This window comes from Episyrphus balteatus, chromosome 4 (genome assembly GCF_945859705.1).
Source record: "Episyrphus balteatus chromosome 4, idEpiBalt1.1, whole genome shotgun sequence".
NCBI classification, from domain to species: Eukaryota; Metazoa; Arthropoda; class Insecta; order Diptera; family Syrphidae; genus Episyrphus; species Episyrphus balteatus.
Genome location: NC_079137.1, coordinates 3,336,629 through 3,360,503, shown reverse-complemented (window position 1 = coordinate 3,360,503; position 23,875 = coordinate 3,336,629). Strand labels below are relative to the sequence as shown.

The window sequence follows — 23,875 nt, the reverse complement described above, 5'->3', positions numbered from 1 at the left end:
TAAAAAAAAACAAAATATCTATAGCAAATAAAATAAAAGTAAAAACTAAATTGCATTAAAAAAAAAAATTATTGCAACTGAAAAAAAATTTTTATTGCAAATATTTTACATTAAAAAAAATAATGCAACAACTGAAAAATATTTGCATTGAAAATAAAATTTGTTTCATTGCAAATACAAAAATTCCTATTTATTTATTGCAAATAAAATAAAAGTAAAAACTAAATTGCATTAAAAAAAAAAAAAATTATTGCAACTGAAAAAAAATTTGCATTAAAAAAATTTTTTTTTAAAATGAAAATAATTTGCATTAAATAAAAGTTTCATTGCAAATACAAAAAATTGTTAAAAAAAATTTTTTATTGCAACTGAAAAAAATTTTTATTTATTATTTAAAATATTTTTTGTATTTGGTAAAAAAATTTTATTTTTCACTGCAAATATTTTTGAATTGTAATAATTTTTTTTTATGCAATTTATTTATTCACTGGCAAAAAATATCTATTGCAAATAAAATAAAAGTAAAAACTAAATTGCATTAAAAAAAAAAATTATTGCAACTGAAAAAAAATTTGCATTAAAAAAAATTTTTATTGCAAATAACAAAATATTTTGCATTAAAAAAAAAATATTGCAACAACTGAAAAATATTTGCATTGAAAATAAAATTTGTATTGAAAATGAAAATATTTTGCATTAAATAAAAGTTTTATTGCAAATACAAAAATTCGTATTTAGGTATCTATTACAAATAAAATAAAAGTAAAAAAAAAAAATTATTGCAACTGAAAAAAATTTTTATTGCAAATGAAAAACATTTTTTTTTATTATTTAAAATATTTGTATTTGCTAAAAAAATTTTATTTTCACTGCAAATATTTTTGAATTGTAATAAAAATTTTTTTTATGCAATTTATTTTTTCACTGGCAATACATTTTTTTTTTTAATTTTTAATGGATTAAAAAAATAAATATTTTTTACAACTTTGATTTTGGGTAGGCAAGTCCTAAAGGACCTTGCAAAAGTTTGAAAAGTCTAGGACTATAAAGGCGTTTAAGAGCTCTTATTTTTTTTTTATTGTTATCAACTTTATAAATCTACTTTTTCTCAGTTTAACCAAACAATAAATATATTTAACTTTTAAATCATTTATCCTATCAAGAAACTCTTCTATACACAAACAGCAAACTTCTTGAAATCCTTATCAAATACTTTAAGCTCAAAATTTATTAAACATATCTATTTCTCCATTGGAAAAAAAAAACTCACCTGAAAATGTCCCATTGCACATAAACGAAATAATCAGTAAAAAGCTCCATAAACATCTCGATTGCATCACAACTGAGTCCATTATATTGATCCTTATTCTCCTTCTCTTGCTATAGAGCGGTATCGTTATCGGTATCCGAATTGAATTGTATCTACAATGTCTTCGTCTATTTCTATCTATTATTGAATGGAACATCGATGATATTGACTTTTGGCTCTTCTTCTGGCTTTTGTGGGTGTATTCTATTCAATATGGTAGAGGAGAATAAAAAAGGATACACCTTATCCTTTTGCTATACCACACTTTTAAATTTAGTATTCTTCAAAGCTGCACCTTTTAAAGTTAAGTGCTAAAGAGCTATATCTACTTTTTGGATGAGAGTGTGTGTGCAAGCAACACCACACTTGTGCGCGTCAATTGCTGGCGATGTCCTTTTAATGCTCAAAAGTCGACAAAATCAAAGACAAACAATAAACGAAACAAAGAGCGCAATCAAATAAACAATTATAAACAACGAAACAGCGGGTTGGTTTGTTTGTTGGTGGTAGTGGTAAATGCGGAGGCGGATGAGGTGGGAATTAAATGCAAACTTAGTCGAGGAAAAAGCATCTGATATAACAGCAGCACTTTGCTTTTATTAATCTAGGTACATTGAATCCGAATCCTGTCATAGCCTCTGTCTCTTGTGACTTTAAAAAGTTCTTTTTGAATCTTTTGTTTGTTTTTTTTTTCACTTCGTTCGTTATCGTATACTTTCGCTGTTTTCTAGAGGAGTTTTTCCTCCTTGATTCTCTTTGTCAAGTTTTGCGTAGCAATTTCCCTTATCCTTGGTCTTTCGAGCCTTATGTCATCCTTACACTTGAGTATCATATTTTTTTGTGTCGCCTTAAAAGCCTTCTTATATATTGTCTTGTGATCAATTTAATCGTTGGCGTTGTTTGGGTTGTATGAAGGAGCAAAAAAGACGCCGCGTCGCGTTCTGGGAAATCATAGAAGTGAACATGATTTTTCTTTTATTTGCATAAAAATTCCACCTCCTTTTCAAGTGCAGACGGATTAAGCCAGTTAATATGAGTTATTTGGCCCATAGGAACAATCGGTAGGTAGAATTATTATTGTAGCTTGTGTGTATCTATGTTTTTTTTTTTGTGTTGATATATCCTTGGTGTTTTAATGTGAGCAAGAGTGAGAGAGAGAAGGAGATTATTTATATGAATTTGTGTCTGTCTCTGAGACTAGGATAATGCAAGAGCATGTGTGATGTCGCAATGCGGATGAAATTAAATTTGACTCTTGTTTTCAGTGGAGTCCTTGTCGTGATTATTCACTTTGCTTCGTTTGGGGATCTCTCAACACGACTTTTTATGGTTGAATGATTATTATTTTTTTTTTGTTTTGTTGTTGCCTGCCGACTGCCTGGAAATGAGAAAGAAGAATTATGCAATTTAGTCATAAATATTTCAATTTTCTGAATATATTTTTTTTTTTATGATAATAACAATGCTCGGTTGGGTTTTTACGAATAAAACAAAAAAAAATATATAATCAGAAAAGAGGATACAAACAAAAGGAATTGGATCTTTGATTTGACATGTATGATGGCAGACACATAAATGATTATGCCTTTGATGGAGGGATTAATATTTTATTTTCATTTCTAAATGGCTGCTTAAAAAAGAGGGGTAAAGAGATGAGTAAAATTGATGAATTCTGAGGAAAGAATTTTTTTTTTTTTTTTTTTTTTAGTATTTAGGAAGTACATAGTCAGAAGTTTAATACAGGGTGACCTAGAATAAATCTAAATTATCTGGAGAACGTATCATTTTGAAAGAGACTACTCAAATCACAAAATGGACAAAAATAAAGCTTTCAATGATTCATTGATTGTCAAATGCAGACAATTAGGTAATTTAGAAGTTATGATGGAACAGAAGAAGTGAACATAAAAACAGTCAATTTTATGTGCCAAAAAATGAAAAATTGAAAACAAAAATGATATAGAAACAATTTCGGAGTTTTACACGCGGGTAATATGGCCCACCACTTTATTTCCCAAACTAAAAGTTGAAAGATCTTTATGGATAAGTATATCGCAAAGAGTGTTAAAAATCAGAGATTAGAAATAAATCTCGACCTTTTGAAAGGTTCCTTAATAACTCTTATTTGTCGTCATTTTCAATAAAGGTCATAAAATAACCTTTATTTTTAAAAATGAAAAATTTCGGTCGAGGTCTGAGAGAAACCTTTATTTTGTATTTTTTTATGTTTCGGTCAACCAGTGAGATTTATCGCTGAGAGAAAAAAATAAATCTCATCTGCAAATGTATCAATTCCAAGAGACATGGGAGTGGTGCCACATGAAAGTGGTATAATCCGGTTTTTCGATTTTTTTCAAAATTCCGAGAAAATCGCTTTTGAAAGTTGGGGTAAAATTTTTTTTCGAAAAATCCCTGAATCTTTGAACGCTCTTAGAAGCTAAACCGCTTGAGAGCAATTTTTGGGAGTGATGCCAAATGATAGCTTGTGTCATGGGCCTATGCTTTGCACATTTTCAGATTTTTAAAAAATCATCTTCCATGTTAAACCGCCACATCCTGCCTATTTTTTCATAATCATGCTCAACTTTTTTTTTGTCCTTTAAGTTCTCCCGGCTTGAGAACGCTTGCACCTACAGGGATGGGATTTGTACCTAAATGTAGGTTAGAGTCCCCGCTTTTGGCATCAAAAACATTTTTTAATTTTTTTTTTCAAAATTCCGAGATATAGCCGTTTGAAGTTGGGCGGACGAAAACGCTTCTGGAAGCTAAACGCTTTGACCTAGATATTAGAACATCGGTCTCCTGAAATATTCGAAATTGCATTGGTTGTGCTTGTCGTCCCAGCGACTCAAATCACAGTGGAAAACACATTTTCGTCTTTAGATTTTACTTTAAACGAAAAGAGATATTATGTTAGGTCTAAAGAACTTTGAGAGTCTATTTAGTTCATACATTATTTAATACATAAACTTAGAAAAAACATCATTTTCATATTTATTTTGGCAATATAAAGACATTTTTTCTTCTGAATTGACCGTTTTTGATTTATTTTCAGCGAAAACGGTTAAAGGTTGACCTTTTCCAATTATTTTTTTGTAAAAATCTCAACTATTGAGACATATTTAAAAAAATAAAAAAATAAATCTCAACCGATAACCTTTATTTTTGATTTTTAAAAAATAAATCTCAAACCTTAACCGAAACTATTTAAAGTAATGTGGTAACTCTCAGAGAGAAACCGATTGAAAATAAAGGTTGACTGTTATTTCTGGTCTCTGTTAAAAATATTATGGTACATATTGTTTGCTTTGAAAATAAAAATTATTGAAGAAAAAACATACTTCGTCTAATATATGGCCAACTAATTTATGTCATATTTCACATTACTTTAAAACTTTAAAATTGTTCAGCAAATTTTGTTTTCAGTAATCATTCAAAAACTACTGACGAAAAGCAAATTGGTCTACGGTATTGAAAACTTTTCTTTAAATTAACCTCCATATTTCAAGGTGTCGATACGAGAAATTTTCGGTGCGAGGTATCGGTCTTTGAAAGGAAAAGTATAATTTGCCAAAAAGTTTGAGATGGTTTTCAAAAACTTAAGTAAAAAAAAGTTGCATCATTTCAAAAAAATTGCTTTTCATCATTTTTGTTTTGAAAATCAACCACCCAATCACAAATAATGAGGATACCACTAATGTTAAGTATAAGTATCTTTTAAAAATCAATAAACCAATCAAAAAAACCTACATAATTTCACTTTAATTTGAAAAAATTTAGCTACCAAGGTTACGAAAGAAATCTGAATGTGAAAATAAGGCGTAACTTTCTACAACTCGTTGATTTGAAATAATTTTCATTCAAGAATGATGAGAAAAAAAAAAAATCGGGAAGAGCTGTGGTTTTTGTACCAATTTCACGAGTCTCTTAAGTTTCTGCAGCCATCACCTACTCTAAATTATTTTCGATATGTCCCCCTTTATTTAAGTAAGTACTGATTTCATTCAAATTATTTGAATTATGGTCTTTTGTAGGCTTTTAGTCAATTTTTTATTTTCTATTTTCGGCTAAACGTTTTGAGGATGGTTATCCCCTTCATAAAAAGGTCACATAAATAAATAAAAAACAAAATTATTTCAGTTAAATAGCCGATGATTATTCTTTTCATTTATCAAAATCGAACAAAAACAGCTTATCGGCTTTCTTATAAAATAATTTTAAAACACCCTGTACTCTGTATGTGTATAGACAAATTTTTCAAGATGCCTCCTTTTTACATTTATGTTACTTTTGTTTTGCGTTAGAACTTTTTTTTTAGATACTTGTATATTTTGAGGAAGGTACTTTTGGGACATGTCAGATAAATCTTACTCAACCTTAGGTACAATACTTAACATCGTCTATATTGCCAAAAAAAAAAAACAATGATATCCATTATTAGAAACGACATAAGCTTTGGGAATTTTTTTTTCCTATTACTTTTTTTATTTTCTATAAAAAAGCTAGTAGACAACATGTAGAAATTGTGAACATTTTTTCAAAGACCTTGGTAAAAAAAAAAGGATTTTAATGATTATCCCAATAATAATTATAATAAATAAATAAACAATAAAGTGTTTTTTTGTATAAAAAAAAAAAGAAAAGTTCTTTTTTTAAAATAATCCTTATGAGTTGAACTGAACTGTAAAATAAATTGACACTCAACTCAAAAGCAAACTTCAATTAGCTACTCCTCATAATTCAATACCTATGAAAATAAAACTTAAATTAAAAACCCTTACGTTTGTGATACTTTTTGTTGTAACTGATAAAGTCACACTTAGTAATAATAAATGTATTCAGCAAATTAACACATTTTACCAATAAATATTTTTTATATAGGTAAATTTTAATGAGAAGTTATCATTATAAAGCTTAAGTCCTTGTGAACTACGAAATAATTTCATATTTCACTTCTTAATTTAAGAGCACTCTATTTACATAGTAAAAACTTTTCAATCATCAAAATATCAGTCAAATAATAATTTCAAGTATCTTTTTCCATACCTAAATTCATATTGCAAACTAAAAAATTATAAATAAATCAAATATTATAAACCTTCTTCACTATCCTTCATGGAAACAATTAATTAATTAATTAATTTAAACGATATTGAGTAAATTTTTTTGTGTCCTAATTTAAACCAATCACACAAATTCACCATAACCTCTATTTCAACCAGAATTGCATACTTTGAACAAAAAAAAAAAAAAAAAACAAATCTACCTATAAATTAGAACACAGCGAGAGAAGCAAAAAAAGTTCACTACAAAACTATTTTTCAATAAATAAAAATACTAAAAACCTCAAAACCCTATTCCAATGACACTCAAATATTTCATCCCCAACCTCCCCATCAACATCATCATCACTATATCGCACCAAATATCAACTACCCCCTTTTCCCCAACCACTAACCATTGGATCAACAATATTTTTGTTCGCGAAATAAACTAAAAAAGAGAAATTTTTGAGTTTATTTGAATTGGGGTTAAATTCACGGACCGTTGAAATATTTCAAAATTTTTTTCCAGCTTGAGGTTGTGTGTGTGTGTTTGGTATAGAGAGTCCTTTTATAGTCTCTATATATGTTGCACAGTGTGCATGTCCTCATAATATAATGGGGTTTTTCATTTTATAAAGTTGGGAAATATTTTCACGGAAGAATGTGATTAATCAATTTTTGGAATTAACAATAATTAGGCTTTTAGGACATAGAAGCTCTACTATATTCACATGTGGAGAAGGTCGACCCTTACAAATTTTTCACCTATAAACGACTGATGATGGTATATGAAAATGGTGATGAGGGTAAGCCTATATCATCTGCTAAAAGTTTTTCGTGTTTACTTTTTAACTGGGTCATCATCACATTTGTGTGTAAAGGTTAAAAGAGAGAAAGAGGACCTTTTGTTGAAGAGCTTAATTAACTTTTGGTTTTTGTTGATTTAAGATGCCAAGTTTAATTTCTTTTTGACTTTGGCAAAAAAAAAGCCTTTATAGTGAAATGAAAATTGAATGTGTTTAAAAATCTCTTTCATTGAAATGTGTTTGAAAAAAAGAAATTGTAGGTACATACGTAAAAATTCAAGGCTGCGTATTGGTTCCAAATGAAAGATAAGGTAATGGTAAGGATTGTCAATTAACCCTCTGTAGGCACACCTCTTTTTTCAGACGTGATAGGTGCGAATTTGGTTTATACTTTTTCATGTCGCTAGAACTTTTTTCGGTCACAATATTTTATAGAGAATCAAGTATGAAATTGATGTAGAATATTCCGAGGAATTCGAATATTGTATTCACAATTCCGAAAAAAAAATATTTTCACCCTTATAAAGAGACTTTTTTGTGACCACTTTTTTGAAAAATTTTTATTTTTGTCCTGCCAAATTCCCACCCGTGTGCCGACAGAGGGTTAAAGAATGAAATTTATATGTGGCTACCCTTTCCAATAAAAACTCATACATAGAAAAACTTTCACCAATTTTTTTTTTTTTGAAAATTCTTGTAAAGCTGTTCAAGTTTTGAAATTTAAAAAAAAAAAAAAAATTATCCTGAACTTTGCAGACAATTTGTGTGCTGAGGTTTAGAGAGCCACCAAAGCCGCAAAACTCTGATTTTTAAAAATCTAAGGGCGATACTTTTTGGTTTTTTTTTTTTCTATTCATGCTAACAAAAAAGTTATGGCCAAAAAACACAAAAAACTTAATTTAAAAAAATTGGGACTTTCGTCACAACTGTAATAATGGACCGATTCTCATAAAATAAATGGCAATCGCTTTGTTTTATATAAAATCTTAAAATCTTTATTGCGGTTTTTGGCTATAACTTTTTTGCTAAGGCAAATAAAAAAAAACTAAAAAATAAAGCCACTAGATTTTTATAAAACAAAGCGATTGCCATTTATTTAATGAAAATCGGTCCATTATTGCAGTGGTGACGAAAGTCCAAGATTTTTTAAATTCACTTTTTTTTTGCGTTTTTTGGTCATAACTTTTTTGATACCTAGAAAAAAACTAAATAATATTGCCCCTAGATTGTGATAATACGAAACGATTTCCATGTATTTCATGAAAATCGGTCCTCTATTACAGTTGTGACAAAAGTCCAAAATTTTTTAAATACATATATTTTTTGTGTTTTTTGCTGTTTTTGGCTATAACTTTTTTGTTAAGGCAAATAAAAAATAACCAAAAAGTATCGTTCTTAGATTTTGATATAACGAAGCGATTGCCGATTTTAAAATCAGAAGAGTTTTGCGACTTTGCAGACAAATTGTCTACAAAGTTCAGGATCATACAAAAAATACTTGTTTCAAATCAAGTTCTGAAAATTTACCCCTTCACATAAATCGTTGTCAATTTTTTTCTATGACGTTCAGTAACAAATATATATCTTTATGAATCACTGCACACGCACATGTGTACTCAATTTTTCTGGCAATATTATATTTTCGTCTGTCCAGTGCACTGATTTCATCTTTCTTTTAAATTTTATATATGTCAGCAAAATCATTCAGAAATCTTAAAATGAAATGTGGTTTCGATTTTGATATTTCGGTCTTCTCCATGAAGGGTGGTTGCTGTAGTCTTGCAGCTTGATAGGAAGTACTGACTTGGGGCACTGGCATCCAAGTGTCAGTGTCTCGGTACTCTGTGTTGATTTCTTCCATTCAAGTTGTGTGAAGTGTTTAATATTTTTGATTTTTTTTTTTTTTTTTTTCAAAATCATATTTTCATTGACACTGACATTTTTGATTGACAGTTAAAAGAAAATACTTCTGTCCATCGTGATGTAGGAAGAAATTTAATAGAAGATCTCTTATAAATAAGAAATCATTCTCATTGCATTGAAATTGAATTTTTGTGTTTGAAGTTGTAGTAAAAAACATTTTTTCTTTAAAAGTCTCAAAGCTAATTCTCGACTGAAAAGGTAAAGTATCTTAAGTCGACTTAAGATGTTTCACGTTTTTTTGTTGAACCTCAGTGTCATCTTAAAGGCCTACAGTTCTGTCTTATCGGCATCTTTCTATCTTACCCCTTTGCTTTCTTATGCACAAAAACAATTTCATCTTATGTTCAAAAAACACATATTAAAAACCTTAAGTAGACTTAAGATTATATAGGGTTAAGACCTTTTTTATTACTGTGAAATCTTAAATTATCTTATGTTGACTTAACATATTTTCGCGCGTGCAAGCAAAAACAAAAAGTCATCCATAAGTTGACATAAGATAAAATATTTTGAAAAATTTCGAAAGAGTGTGAAAAGGCAAATAATCTTATGTCAACTTAAGATGTTGGAAATTAATATAAAATACAATTTATAAAAAGCCAAACTATCTTAAGTCAGATTTAACGTATTTAAGTACTTATAACGGGAAAAATATTAAAAATATCTTTTTTAAATAAATTTAATAAAAAAGATCATAAAATTTGACATCTAAATGTTTTATACAATTAAATTTACTCTTGAAAGAATTTTTGGTAGGCAGCTTTGAAGTTTGTTTTTGCTCTCCTGGAAAATCATCAAAATTGACATAATACCTACCTTTTCAGTCGAGAATTGACATTAATTTCAATAAATTTGATAATTTCATCAAAACTAACAATCAAACCTTTTCAACTTTCAACTAACTAACTTAACCCTCAATTTTCCTTGAAGAAAAAACCAAAGAAATATGACAGAAGAAGAAAAAAAAAATCTTTTTTATGTCTAACATATTTTCATATATAGATTTTATTGCTAACACATTTTTTGATTATATTGCAAAAGCCATTATCCCTGAAATGAATGTGTTTTTGACAACACTTTATGACTTTTTGAACACTATTTCTTTGGGTATTGTGTCTTAAACAAGATATTCAACTCATATACGAGTATATTTATGTACCCACCGCATAACCTAACAACATAATTTTCCATCACAATTTTTCGAAGCCCTTTCTTATATGCTTTTGGATTGTTTTTTTTTTTTTATTTTGCTGAAATAGGTTTTTGTAAGTACCTACTTAAAAACAGGGCCAAACTATGGAAATATTTGTATTCGGAGGCGCCTGAAACACTACTTCTTTTCTTTGTTGACCTGTGTTCTTGAAATTTAGGTAGGTACTATTTAGGTTATAAAAGTTTTAATTTTTTTAGTCCAGTCTCTTAAATTCAAGTTATTTGTTTAGGTATGGTCAGTTGCCAAAGAGAAATAAATTTTTTTTTGATTACCGATTTTTATGTTTGTTACCTCATAACTTTTGACTGAGTGAACCAATTTTGATAATTCTTTTTGTATTAGAAAACTGATGCCTGCATTTCAATTTTGTCCAATAGAAACTATGAGAAAAAACATAAAACCCAGTTTTCAATCCATATAAGTCGGTTTTGTTTTTTTTTTTATACAAATGATTATATTTTTTAAATATTCAATAGTTTTACTTCTCAAAAATCTTCTTTAATAATAGAGTGATACATTCAACATTTACTTGAACTCATGGTCCCTGTTTATCCAAAGACTGATAATCCGGCACCTTTTAAAGGTATTTATATGCCATCGTATTTTTTTTTTTTTTTATTTTTTTGTATTTTTATGTGTTTCTCCAAAGAAAGTCAGTAATGGTGGTTTAAGATCAACTCTCCAACAAAACATATAACAGAAAAAAAAAAATAAATAAATAAAAAAAGATTTAAGAAGAACAAACCAAACACCCAAAACCGTGAATAATTCCAATTTTAGGGACTTTTTTTTTTTTGTTCTTTTTATTTTATAAAATATATCTTACGACCGTGCGATGCTGCTGGGAAGCCTCATTTTGTGGGTAACCCACTAAATCAAGGGATGGCGCATAAATTTCAACCCTTTCTATTGCTATGTTTGTTTTTTTTTTTTAAGTAGGCAAAGGAAATTTGGAACTTTCATTTTAAGAGAGGGTTAAGTTATATAGAGGGCGCGATGAGGCCACAAGAGGTAAATTTATGTAAAGTACGTTTTTTTTCTTCTTCTTCGTTTTAATGTGTTCCTAAGCATTTTATTATATAGCCAAGCTTAGATTTTGTTATCTAAGATATTGAAAGGTTTTTTTTTTTTTTCTTTATTTTTTATTAAAGCCCCTTTGCCATTTAAATCATGTGATTTACTTTATTCCTCCACACAAAAACACACACATACTTTGACAAAATTTGATGATTTTTGGTAAGGGAACTTTTCAATGGTAGGTAATCTGAAAATCCTTTTAAAGGTTCCATTTAAGATGACTTTAAAAAAAAATAATAAAAACATATAAATTGACGCCTTCAGTCGATATTTTGTTTGTTTTGGTACTTGGAGTTAAGTATGTGTATTTCGCTAATACATGCATGAACTCTTAACTCAACTTCATATTTTTTCAAAAACCTTTTAAACGGTGTTCACAGTAGTTATCAATAAATGTTCTTATAACATTTTTTTTTAAAGAACTACCCCAGTAAAAAAGGAAATTGAATTTTTAAAGAAAAAAATCTTGACCGCCGCACCACCGCCGCCGTTTGCAGGAATTTTCGCCGCACCACCGCCGCACCACGACTGCAGCACGTCCGCACTTTTTATTTTGAATGAAAAATTCAGTGCACGACCGCCGCACCACGACTGCAGCACGTCCGCACTATTTAATTTTGTATGAAAAATTCGCCGCACCATGATGCAAAATTTTGGAATTTTGAAAACATAAAAAAAAACTACCGACGAGAAAGAGATTCGAACCCGAGCACTTTCAATTAGAAGTTCAACGCTTTAACCACTCGACTACCAAGTCATGTTTGTAGGAACTAGCAATTTGTTACTTAAGTCAAAATAACTTTGAAAACGACTTAAACATTTGTATAAGTAGGATAAAGAATTTTTTTTTCATTCAAAATGAAATAGTGCGGACGTGCTACAGTCGTGTTGCGGCTGCATTGTACAGCGATTTTTTTTCATATTTTTCATTTTTTTCAAAATGAAACGGTGCGGACGTGGTGCAGCGGTGGTGCGGCGATGGTGCGGCGATGGTGCGGCGGTGGTGCGGCGGAATTCCATTTTTACTCGGGTAATAGAAACTGCCAACTCTTTAAATTTGTTTATAAATAGCCCTAACATTATATCTTCTTTTACCAAAAGAGCAAGAAAACCAACAAAAATTCTTTCCTATCTTTTTATTCCTTCTAACTAGTGCCGTGCAGTATACATTTAAAAGACTTTAGGTCTTACAGGCATATTATTATAAAATAAAAAAAAAAACGTGCATTTTACTATCTGGAAACTCAATTTCATGACCTTAAATTTAATTTGAAATTGATTTATTTTCAATTTTCCACTTCAAGCAATGCTTTTGTATGTCTTCCTATTGACTGAATGTTTTTTTTAAGCCTGGATTTAAATTTTCCATAAAAAAACAACAAGTAATCCATCAATTTATGATTCTCCGATTCCTTACATAATCAATATTTATTTTCCGTGAAAACATTTTAAATCTCCATTTTTTTTTTTTTACGAAAATCTGAAAAAAAAACAGACAATATTTTACAGTGAAATCTCTCTTTTTTGTTCTTATAAATAAATTGTTTCTTTTGTACTGATAAAAATATTGAACAAAGTGCAAATCAATTTAATCGGTCACTAATATTCTTGAGAAATTTGTTTAACTTCGTCAAATAACTACCATTTTTTAGTAAAACCTTATTTCAGAACAAAATTATACAAAAAACAAGACTTTTTTTAATATGCAAGTTGTTCGATAAAACTTTGTACGAATTCTACTAAGTTTCCAAAAAGAAATTTTTTCCGTGAAAAAAAAAACACCCTGTTCTGTTTAATTCATCAATCATTGGAGATTCGACTGTTAATCGATGGTTGTAATTAGTAAACAGAAATATGTTTAATGCGCAAAATATGTCATTAAAATACACAAAAACAAAAAATTACCATTAAATCTCCTCTCTCATCCCAAATCGAATGCCAAAAGACAGACAGAGCAACAACAACAACCAAATATACACAGAAATCTACTTATTATTTCAGCTCAGTAAACCGATAAACAAAAATTATGTATATTTTAAAATTTACCTATATTTTATTATATAGCTTATTTTTGTTTGACCATTTTCTACCTCAAAGTCAATAATATTAATGATTTTTATATAACCATAATGACTACTATAGCCGGAGGGAGAAACATTTTTGTTCGCTTTAGCCAATATTCAGTTCAGTTCAGTTCAGAATTCAGATATAATTATTATTAAGCTTTAATGGTCAAACCGCACCTTTCTCATTCAAATGAACTGGAAAATTACGTTTTTATTTGCTGGTCGGTCAATCCTGGGGAAATATTATGAGTTGATTATGAAACAATGAATACATCAGTCAGCAACAGCACCAGAATACACCTCACCTCGATGACAACAAAAAAATGATATAAAAAATAAAAACCCATGTTTGTTGAGTGAATTGAGGTTATGAGGTTTTTGGCATTTAGCCCATTCCTCAAACTAAAACTATTTCTTTTTTTTTGAAAACACTGTTTTGATGTTCCCTTTTTTTTTTTTGTAGACATGCACAATGCACAGGTGTGGGAAGAAAACTTTAAAACTGACAATAAGGGTGTAATATTTTTTTTAAAGTTGATAATCACTTAAGGGTTCATTTGGAGTATAGACAAAGTTGTGTGTCTAATACCTATTAGTTAAGCCTGGTTAAGTTAAGGGCAGTCTAATTGTGCTGTCCTATTTTCAACTATAACAAATTAAGTCTAAGTCTAATTTTATAGTTGGCTTTTAACTTAGGAGACTACTTTTATGAGAAGCTATTATAGGGTTGAGTGAGAATTGGCTTGAAATTAATCTACAATAATCGGCTTTAAAGAGTAAAATAGTGCATGAAGAACTTCATTAAGTTGTCCTTATTTAGGCTATCAGAGGCAACTTTCTCTAAATTGGTATAGTTTATTTGGTTGAAATACTTAATTGTCTTCACAAAAACTATTGGACTTTGAAAAACTTACTGATGATTGATTCCGTTTGAAGAATTAAATTTGTAAAAAGTGTTTAGGGTAAGTTTTATAAATCATTTTGCTTGGAATTAGAAAAGTTTTATCTGTCATTTTGTGAAAATTATTTTGTCAAAATAGAAAAATTTATTTATTTTATTTTTATTTTAAAAAAGTTTAAGAAATTTGTTTTTATTTCTGTTTTTTTTTTTTTTTTTTTTTTTTTTAATGAAAAAAGTGTGAATATTAAAGGTTTAATTTTGAAATCAGGAGATTTTGTTTTTCGAAGTAAATTTTTTTGCGCGACCGAGATAGAAGAATCTCAAAAGAAATAATAAATTCAAGACTTTGGTAAGTTATTTTCTTGAAAAAATTTCATTATGTATTCATATAAACATTTATTTTATTATTATTATTTTTTTTTTTACAAAATTTTGTAATTTTATGTAGGTAGCTAACAAAAGCAAAACCTTTGTAATAGTTTATAATTTTATAATAACCTTTCTCCTAAAAAGTTGCATCTGTCAAATAATCTAGAACTTCGTATTTAGAGTTTTTGACAGCAAAAAGTTAATAATCTTGCTTTAAAATTATGCATACACATTATGCATACTTTTCTAATTCTTCTTGAAAATTTGAAACTTCCAAAAAATTTATAAAACAAACAAAAATATTTAAAATGAGAGAAAAAAAACAACAACAAATTACAGCTAATAAAATCATTAAGTCTGTTCCAGACTTTTTGTGTGCACTAAATTAGGCAGTCTGTCAAATTTTTGAAAGTTGAAAGAGAATTCTATCAGTATTACATTAAACTACGAAAGACTGCCAAAGAGTCTGGAACGAGTTGAACACCATTATAATACAACACAATTTCATATTTTATGCTTAATTCGATAAACATTAACACTTTTTTAATGCAAATAAACACGTTAAAGCGATTCAATTTAAAAATCACTACAATTTGATTTGTTTTCTTCTTTTATTTATTTGTTTGACATACGTCAACTTATCATTTGACAAAACTCATATTTCTGATTAAAGAAATTCTTGGGACTAAATTTGTCAGGGTTAAATTTTGTACTCTCTCGTGAGCGGCCTCTTCTACACAATTTTTGAAGTTGGGAACAAACTTGGTACCAAAAATAACCAAATATTACTAAATTCGGTAATCTCCAACAACTTAAAATACTAAAAAGTTATAAAATAATACAAAGAATATACAATTGATAAATCATCAAAGTTTTATTTTGAAAAAAAAAAAAAAAAAAAAAAAAAATGGTCTGAAATTGACACTGTTTTCAACAAAAAACATTACAAAATTAGTATTTTTGTAAGTTCAAAATTTAATATATTAAAAACTTTAAACGTTCAACAATTTCTGACACTAGATTCGAATTCAGAAGTCCAAAGTCCATGGCAAAAATATAATTTGGTTTCTGTGGCAAAAACTGGCATTTACTGAAAAATCGAACTAAAATTTGTTTTTTTTCCCCACTTTTTCCCAATATTTACAAAAATAAAAGTATAGTGTTTCTGCATAGTTTTAAATAAGAGGTTTAAATCTAAAACACGGCATCCGAAATTTTTCAAAAATCAAACATTTTTTCCTTAACTTTTTTGATTGAAAAATAGTTTTTTTTTTTTTTTGAAGTAAAAACTTCTTTAGTATCGTAGTGATTTGAAACAAGATGAAAGGAAAACGCGACACAGAACATTCAACTTGTTATAACATTTTTGTTTTAATAGATTGATGAATGAAATTTGTACTGTAGATAGGTTATTAAATAAACTATAAATGTACAAAATTTCAATTAATTTCGTATTCAAAATTTTGAGATAACGGTAAAAAGATGTTCTTTTTCTACACACGTTATATCTTTTGGTCTAGTACACATACAAATTGCTGATAACATAACCTTTTATTTGATATATCACACATAACGGTACGTGATCTACAAGTTACACAATCTTAAATTGAAAAAATTAAAAAATACCTCAAAACACCTGTGGAGATCTGTTGCCGAATGCCGATGACCAGCCACCAGTGCAGGAAGTACCGTAAATTCAGTCTGGAAATTCGACATGGTTGACTTTAACAAATTCTTACTTCTCTTGTAGGCATCTTTGAAATGGGATTGATACGTCATATGAAAGGTGAAACAATAAGCTATCACATGGCATAGAATTTTTTATAAGTTGTCAAACAAAAAAATTGATTTAATAGCATGAGAACATAAAAATAAATGTTTTTTTTTTGCTTTTTTTGATGAAATTTCATCGAGTTTAAAAAATTCTAGCTCTTTTTGTAGATGTCTCATAGATCTGATTGATACATATATTTTGAGCTTGGACAATAAGCTTTCAGATGGTAAAATAGATGGTTTATAGGTTGTTAGGGAAAAAATGTATTTAATAGCGTGAGAAGATAAAATTACGTGTTTTTTCGCTTTTTTTTTGATGAAAATGATTGTTTTCAATAAATTATTTTTATACTTTTTGAGCATTGTAGAAATTTTAGTATACCTTTATTTTTTAAAAAAAATTTGTAAGCTTTTTAATGGTTTAATTTAAAAAAGAAAAAATGATTTTTTAAGTTTTCACTTCTACCACGTGTGAATTGCACACATGATTTTTTTTTAATTAAATTCGTCAAAAATCCAAAAGTAATACCTAGGTATTTTGCTTAGAAAACATTACAAATAGGTTTAAACAAATTTTTGTTTTGCAACTGAAAAAAAAATTGTTTAAAAAAAAAAAAAAATTACTGCAAATAAAAATATTTTGATTAAAAAAAAATTTGTTGCAAATGCAAAATGTGTGCATTAAATATTCGTCGATTTTGTAACAATGCAAATATTTTCAAGTTGGAATGAATTTTTTTTTCTATGCAAAATATTTTTAGTTGCAATAAACATTTTTTTTTAATTTCAAATGCATTTTTTTCAATTGATATTTTTGCAACTCTGTTTTGAAGTCACCATTTTGAAATAAAATAAAATAAACGAATGTGGGTGGCACGTATTTGCTCCTATGATATAAGTTGCTTAAAATATTAACCCTCTCTAGACACTCGCCTTTTTTGTGACGTAAAAGGCACACGGGTGCGAATTTGGTTTCTACTTTTTCAAACCGTTATAACTTTTTTCAGTTTCAATATTTTATAAAATTCGAATATTTTATTCACAATTCCTAAAAATATATTATCACCATTATAATGAAACTGTTTTGAGAACACTTTCTTAAAAAATCTGTAATTTTAAAATGTTTGCCCTGCCTAATTCGCAAACGTGTTCCGACAGAGGGTTAAACTTTTTAAAAAATCACAAAAGAATTTTTTTAAGAAATTTAAAAATAAAATAACTTAAAAATAAAATAAAATTTGGTTTGATGTTGCAAAAAATCTCCCAAAATTACAAGTTTTCCATTTAATTTCTTGTATAATATTTTTTTTATTTTGAAAATCGTTAGTCGTCTTTTTTATATAGGTACATAGGTACCTAAAAATTTTCAAAATTCTTTCAAAAAAAATTTGGTACTTCAATTGAATGAAAATATTAATTGACAATAAAAACAAAATTTCAATGAAATTCAGTCATTCTTTAAAAAAAATTGATTTTTCAAAAAAAAAAACTTGTCTTAAAAATCCAAAAAAATTTTTTTAAATTTTTCTTAATTTTAACGGGAGCGGGTCATAATTCTGCTTGTCAAAATTCTGTACGACAAAATTCTGTGGGGTCAAAATACTGTAATACCATAATTCTGTACGTCATTATACTGTAAATACAAAATTCTGTACGTCAAAATACTGTATGAACAAAATACTGACATGCAAAATTCTGTTTTGTAAAATTCTGTACAGCAAAATACTGTATATCAAAATTCTGTAAAAATGCTGTAAAAAATATCGTTTTGATAATGTTAAAAAGTGCGCGCGCACTTTTTTACATTATCAAAACGATATTTTTTTACAGCATTTTTACAGAATTTTGATATACAGAATTTTGATGTACAGAATTTTGAAATACAGTATTTTGACCAACCAGAATTTTGCTGTACAGAATTTTGACTTTCAGAATTTTGTTCGTACAGCATTTTGCACATACAGAATTTTGACTTACAGTATTTTGGCATACAGTATTTTGAATACAGAATTTCGCAACATACAGAATTTCGACCCCAACCCAATTTTAACATTGAAGATACAAGAAGGTTTTTGTACAAAAACTAAACTATCCTTCAGTGTTTTATCAGTTTTCGCGAAGATATGGGCATGATTTTTAACTCCTAACATCATGAAACGCACCATCACAGTGGAGAACCTTTTATGGGAGAGTGGAAAAAACTCCGTAAAATCTAAACTACTGGACCGTTTTTCACAGAGAAAAATATGACCCGCTAAAAACTAACAGATTGCCATATTGTTTTACCGTCCATACATTTCATAAGGAAATCTTATTAAAATCAACGATTAATAAGGTTTTTTTAAGGAGATTTCTTATTATTTTTATAGAGAAAATCTTATTAAAATTTGACTGAAAAGTTGATTTTTTTTGCAACTTAGCACTAGAACAAAAATCGCGATCAATATTTTCATGGCAGGTTGGTTCAGGTGGTAAGGTGGGCGACTGATGATTTGAAGTCTCCAGTTCGATTCCCAGCCTGGTCATCGTTTTTTTTATTTTTTTTGTAGATTTTAAAACAATAAGGAAAACCCGATTGTTTTAATAAGGTTTCCTTCTTGGATGAAAACCATAGAGAAATCTTATTGTTTTTGTTCTATTTTATGTGGTCTATTTTTCTCTGTGTTGATGAAATTTTCAGGAATAATAGGAAATTAGAAGATAAATCAACACCAGTAATTTTCGCCCACTGCCTCGCCCACTAAAGTGAAAAATGGCTATTTAAGTTGAAAAAAGTCGAAAACTTGTACTTTTGTATGAAATTTAACGAAGACAACGTGACTTGTAGTAACCAAAATATACTTTTCTGAAGGTTTTCGATGTTTTGAACTCGAATCTGAAGTCATAAAAATTAATCAGCTCCTGTTTTTGAAATATTACCGTTAGAAAATGCAAAAAAAGTTTTTTATTTTCTAAACTATTCCGGACCTTATTCTTTTATATAAGTAAAATTGTCTGAACATATTTAGTAACGGTTTATATAATAACTGATTTCCTTCTTTCAAGACCTGTTTAAATCTTTTCGATATCTTTTTTACTGCCTGAGATATCTTGAGTTGTTTGGCATGGTATATCTACCATATAAATTATACCGTCACTAATTCTTTTATGATATATGAAGCCGAACCCACTTACTACATTTTAAGATATCTCGGGAAATAAAAAAGATATAGAAAAGATTTAAATAGGTCTTGAAAGAAGGAAAATAGTTCTAATAGAAACCGTTATTTACGTTGTATGGGGAACTGGAAAAAACTCAGTTAAACCTGAACCACTGAACCGATTTTAATGAAATTTTCAGGCAAGATTATTAAAAGCAAGGGGAACCAACTTCAGAAATTACCGCCCACTGCCACGCCAACAGAAAGAGAAAAAAGGTTTGAACACTAATTATGTTTTTTTTTTTCATAAATCCAACTTTAAAAAAGGTGACACAATAGTGTTGAAAATTATTCAAATTTATTTTGAAATTTATTTGTTAATTTGTTGCTTGTTGGAATATCTAAAAATAAAAAAAAAAATAAAAGGTATTCTCTTTTTTATTGAATTGAAAACAAAACAGACATTTTTATAAACCAATATTCACGCTGAATTCAATCGAAACTTTGAATAATCATCACCATTGACTAGAAAGATAACAGTTGTTAATTTGCATCAACTTAAAAAATCTTGTTAAACAAAGAAAATCATTCGATCAAAATTCTAACGGTTTGGGTTTGAGATATAATAGAGAGAAAAATAAATATGAAAAATTAGACTGAATTGTATTCAGAAATGATAATTTACTAACCCCTCTCTTTCTCATAAATTTTCAGAAAATAAGATTTTCTTGCAAGCATAATTGTTTAAGATTGAAAAAGAAATTTAAGAAACAATTTGTAGGTTATAATTTAAGTCATATCTTTATTTTAGTTTCTTTCTGCTCTGAGGGCCATTTGCTGAAACGAAACTTAAATAATTTAAATTGAACATAAGCTCCTATTCTCTACTTTTTCCTCTGCGTAAACTGCCACATAAGGGTTTATCTAGAACATAAATGCTTAAGTTTCGATCCAGCAAATGGCTGTGAATATAATATTCGTAAACACCAGAAAATTTTAAATAAATTGCACAAAACGTTGAAAACCGTGCATTTTTTATGTATTTTTCGATTTTTTTTTTTAATATGTAGGTATTTTCAAACTAACGTCAGATTTGAATTCGTCGGATCAAAATACATATTAAAACATGGTTTTAAAAAAAAATCCATTTTCATTTTTTATTATAATCTGCTTTTTTAGAAAATACGTTTTTCACATTTTCTTAGCTTCAAATTGCTCTAAAAAGTTTATTAGGACGAACTAGGATGAAATTTTTGGTGCCAAATGTTGCTGAGATTCAACACTATTATATGATATGAGTCCGCCCACAGAGGGAAACAGAGGAAGTAGTTAAAACAATTTTTGAACTCAAAATTCCGGAAAATTATAAGTATTCTTAAAATGAAAAATCGAAAAATTTTTTTTTTCGCCAAACTTGTAACTGATATTGTTAAACTGTTTATTTTTAATATATTTACAAAATTTTTTGTGAAAAGTCAAAATTTAACTGATTTTATATCATTTAAAAAATACTCGTATTTACACAGATTTCATAATTTTTCAACTTTGAATACAAATTTCTAAATCTAGAAATTTTTTTTGGAAGAAATGCTTTCACATCCTGATTCTACAACATAATTACTGTAAGAAAAACTTCCAACATATAAAAAAAATCCAGCTTTCACACCAATGAGTTTTTTCCACTTTTTTCCCACTGTGCATCGTGCTATGGTGCGATTTTGACAAATTACGATAAAAAATAATTTTAAAATATATTTACAAAATTGCTATAGTATTTTATTTCAATGTCAAGAACATAATTATGTTATTATTAGAATATTGATTCTGTGAAAAATTGCATTTAAAAAAAAAATGTATCTGTTTTAGAAAATTAAAGTAATCGAATTATTTTCCAAGAAAATTAATTTATTTCAAGTAATCATCAGTTACGATATACATTTTTCTTTGAAAGATTATCCAACAAACTATACAAACTAAGTTTTAAAATCAATGATCCAAAATTTAGAACAAATTTCCTAGAAATCTTCATTACTTTGATATAATATTTTGTTGAAGACATTTCCATAAAATACCTGGCAGGAACTCTAATTCTCAAGATTTCAGAGTTACACGATTACAAATATAAATTTAAATATGATTGTTTCCTAAGAAATATTCAAAAAAAAAAATGGTTAAAATTGTATAAAAAAAACCCCAAAGTATTTACCTTTCATTCATAATCAACCCGTTGGCGTTGGAAAGCAACTGCAAACCAACAAAAAACAAAACCCCATCAGCCAAGCATAATTCCTCTTCATTGAAGAATGAAAAAGAAAACGCTTCTTTTCTGCATTTCGAAACACATCCTTTAAATCTATTTTCAAGATATAACCTAAGCATACAGCACTTTCTGATGCTCATTCACTTTAGATAATTCCAAAAAGAGATCAACAATTTCAATTTCGCAGATATACACTAAATCCCCACGCGTTCGCATATAAATATCAAATGGCAGAAATGACTGTCAAAGTTGAAGTGAAGCCCTCTTTCTGATGCGATGGTTATGGGGCGGTAGTGAATGTAGCAAGCTGTATCTCTGTGAAGTCTCTGTGAATTCTGAAATGCCCCAGAGGGATGTTGGATGGCGATGAATGTTGTTGGATGTTTGATATGGGCATGAAGCTGGTATTATAGCAAAAGCATCAGGCACACATGCGTTCATCCGTATCGACGAGAGATACAAACTAAGCGAACGTATCAAAATTAATGTTTCATACATGATGTTTGCTTCCGCTGATGATGGTGATGCTCCATCTTTTTTTTTTTGAAATGAAAATGAACAAAAAAAAAAAAAAACTAACTAAACCAGGGACCAGGGAGCTATGAATATTAACTTTGCCTGGGATTTCCATCAAAATGCTCATTTTTTCCATTCGTTTTGCTGAAAGAGGATATAACTTCAGAGATGGATTTAGCTATTCAGACACACTCAAATGTTTCTTTGAGGTTCTTGAGGGTATGCCTAACGCCCAACGACCGACGACCGCTCTCCACCACGCAGCAAGTGAATATTATATGGCAACCGATTTTTATTAATCACTTGATGTTTTTTTTTTTGGTTTTTTTTCTTCTCGCCTTCTTGTTTTTTTGTTTTACGAATTCATTGCACGATTTGTTTCTCGGATTGGTACCAAACCAACACACGTGTATACAAGCTTTTTCAGAAGTTGGAGTCGAGGGCTACCTACTTTTATATTTCGATATCACGAAAACCAAAAAAAAAAAGAAAACAGATGAGGAAATCAGTGAATTGTATGAAGGAATTTATTTTGTGATTTATTTGAGCAGGTGGTTATAATGTATCACTTCACTTCCCTCTTTTATATACCATTTTTGTTTCGCTTGTTGTTGATTTTATTTTTGTTTGAAGATTGCAGAGATGAATGACTTTTGTAATAGAAAAAATCTAAAGAACCGCACACATAAACCAAATGAGCCTAAAGTGTTTTTTTCTTATTTTCTGACTAACATTTTTGTGAATACATGTGTCAAATGGTAGAAATATAAAAAAATTATCGGGTACTTTGGGTTAACCTTGGTGTAAGGTGGTAGGTTCAAAATGGCAGTTCTATAAAAATGCGAATTGAATGACTGCCTATTTTTTTCAAAAACAAACAGATTTTCGCTATTAAAGGAGAACTTACAGGGGCAACTTCAATGAGATCCTCCACAAAGATAGAGATTGTACCTTTAAAATAAGATAATTCGCACCTTAAATCCCACCACTTTATAGAAATACGACTTCCGCTTAAAATTAGCGGAATCCATTTAAAATAAACGGAATCCGCTTAAAATAAGCGGAATCTGCTTAAACTCTGTAAATTAAAGTTGAACTTCATTTCATTTTAATGTGAATTTTCATATTAAAAAACCGACAAAATCCGCTTAAAATAAGCGGAATCCGCTAAAATTCGGTAAATTAAAGTTGAACTTCATTCCATTTTAATGTGAATTTTTATCTTAAAAAAACGACAAAAAGTAAAAATTTTAAAATTATCGTCAGCTCAATTTATCATACTTATTTCCAACAGTAAGATAAGTTGATAGTAAGGAACTTGCCTAGTGACCCAACAGTAATTGTAGCTTGTAGGTTCGATCCCCAGTGGCTACCAGTTTTTCTTTTTTAGTTAGAATGTTTCCACATACAAAAAAGATGATTTTCCGCTTAAATTAAGGGGAATTTATTTTTAATTTGCTCAATCAAAAAATTAAGA

The 23,875-nt window shown here is 28.6% G+C and overlaps 1 protein-coding gene and 1 long non-coding RNA gene across 3 annotated transcripts in view; one reads left to right on the top strand and one right to left on the bottom strand.

Moving 5' to 3' along the window:
- LOC129920072 (uncharacterized) overlaps nucleotides 1-23,875 on the bottom strand; it is a 125,005-nt gene that overhangs the window by 22,240 nt on the left and 78,890 nt on the right. For both annotated transcript variants that reach the window (XM_056001238.1, XM_056001239.1), the window contains one exon: nucleotides 1,271-2,687. In XM_056001238.1, the coding sequence (XP_055857213.1) occupies nucleotides 1,271-1,466 (196 nt within the window). In that variant the 5' untranslated portion in view covers nucleotides 1,467-2,687. The remainder of the gene's footprint in view (nucleotides 1-1,270; nucleotides 2,688-23,875) is intronic.
- Nucleotides 14,546-23,875, top strand: part of LOC129920075 (uncharacterized) — a 162,712-nt gene continuing 153,382 nt past the window's right edge. The window contains exon 1 of the long non-coding RNA XR_008773183.1: nucleotides 14,546-14,689. This is a non-coding gene — a long non-coding RNA (uncharacterized LOC129920075). The remainder of the gene's footprint in view (nucleotides 14,690-23,875) is intronic.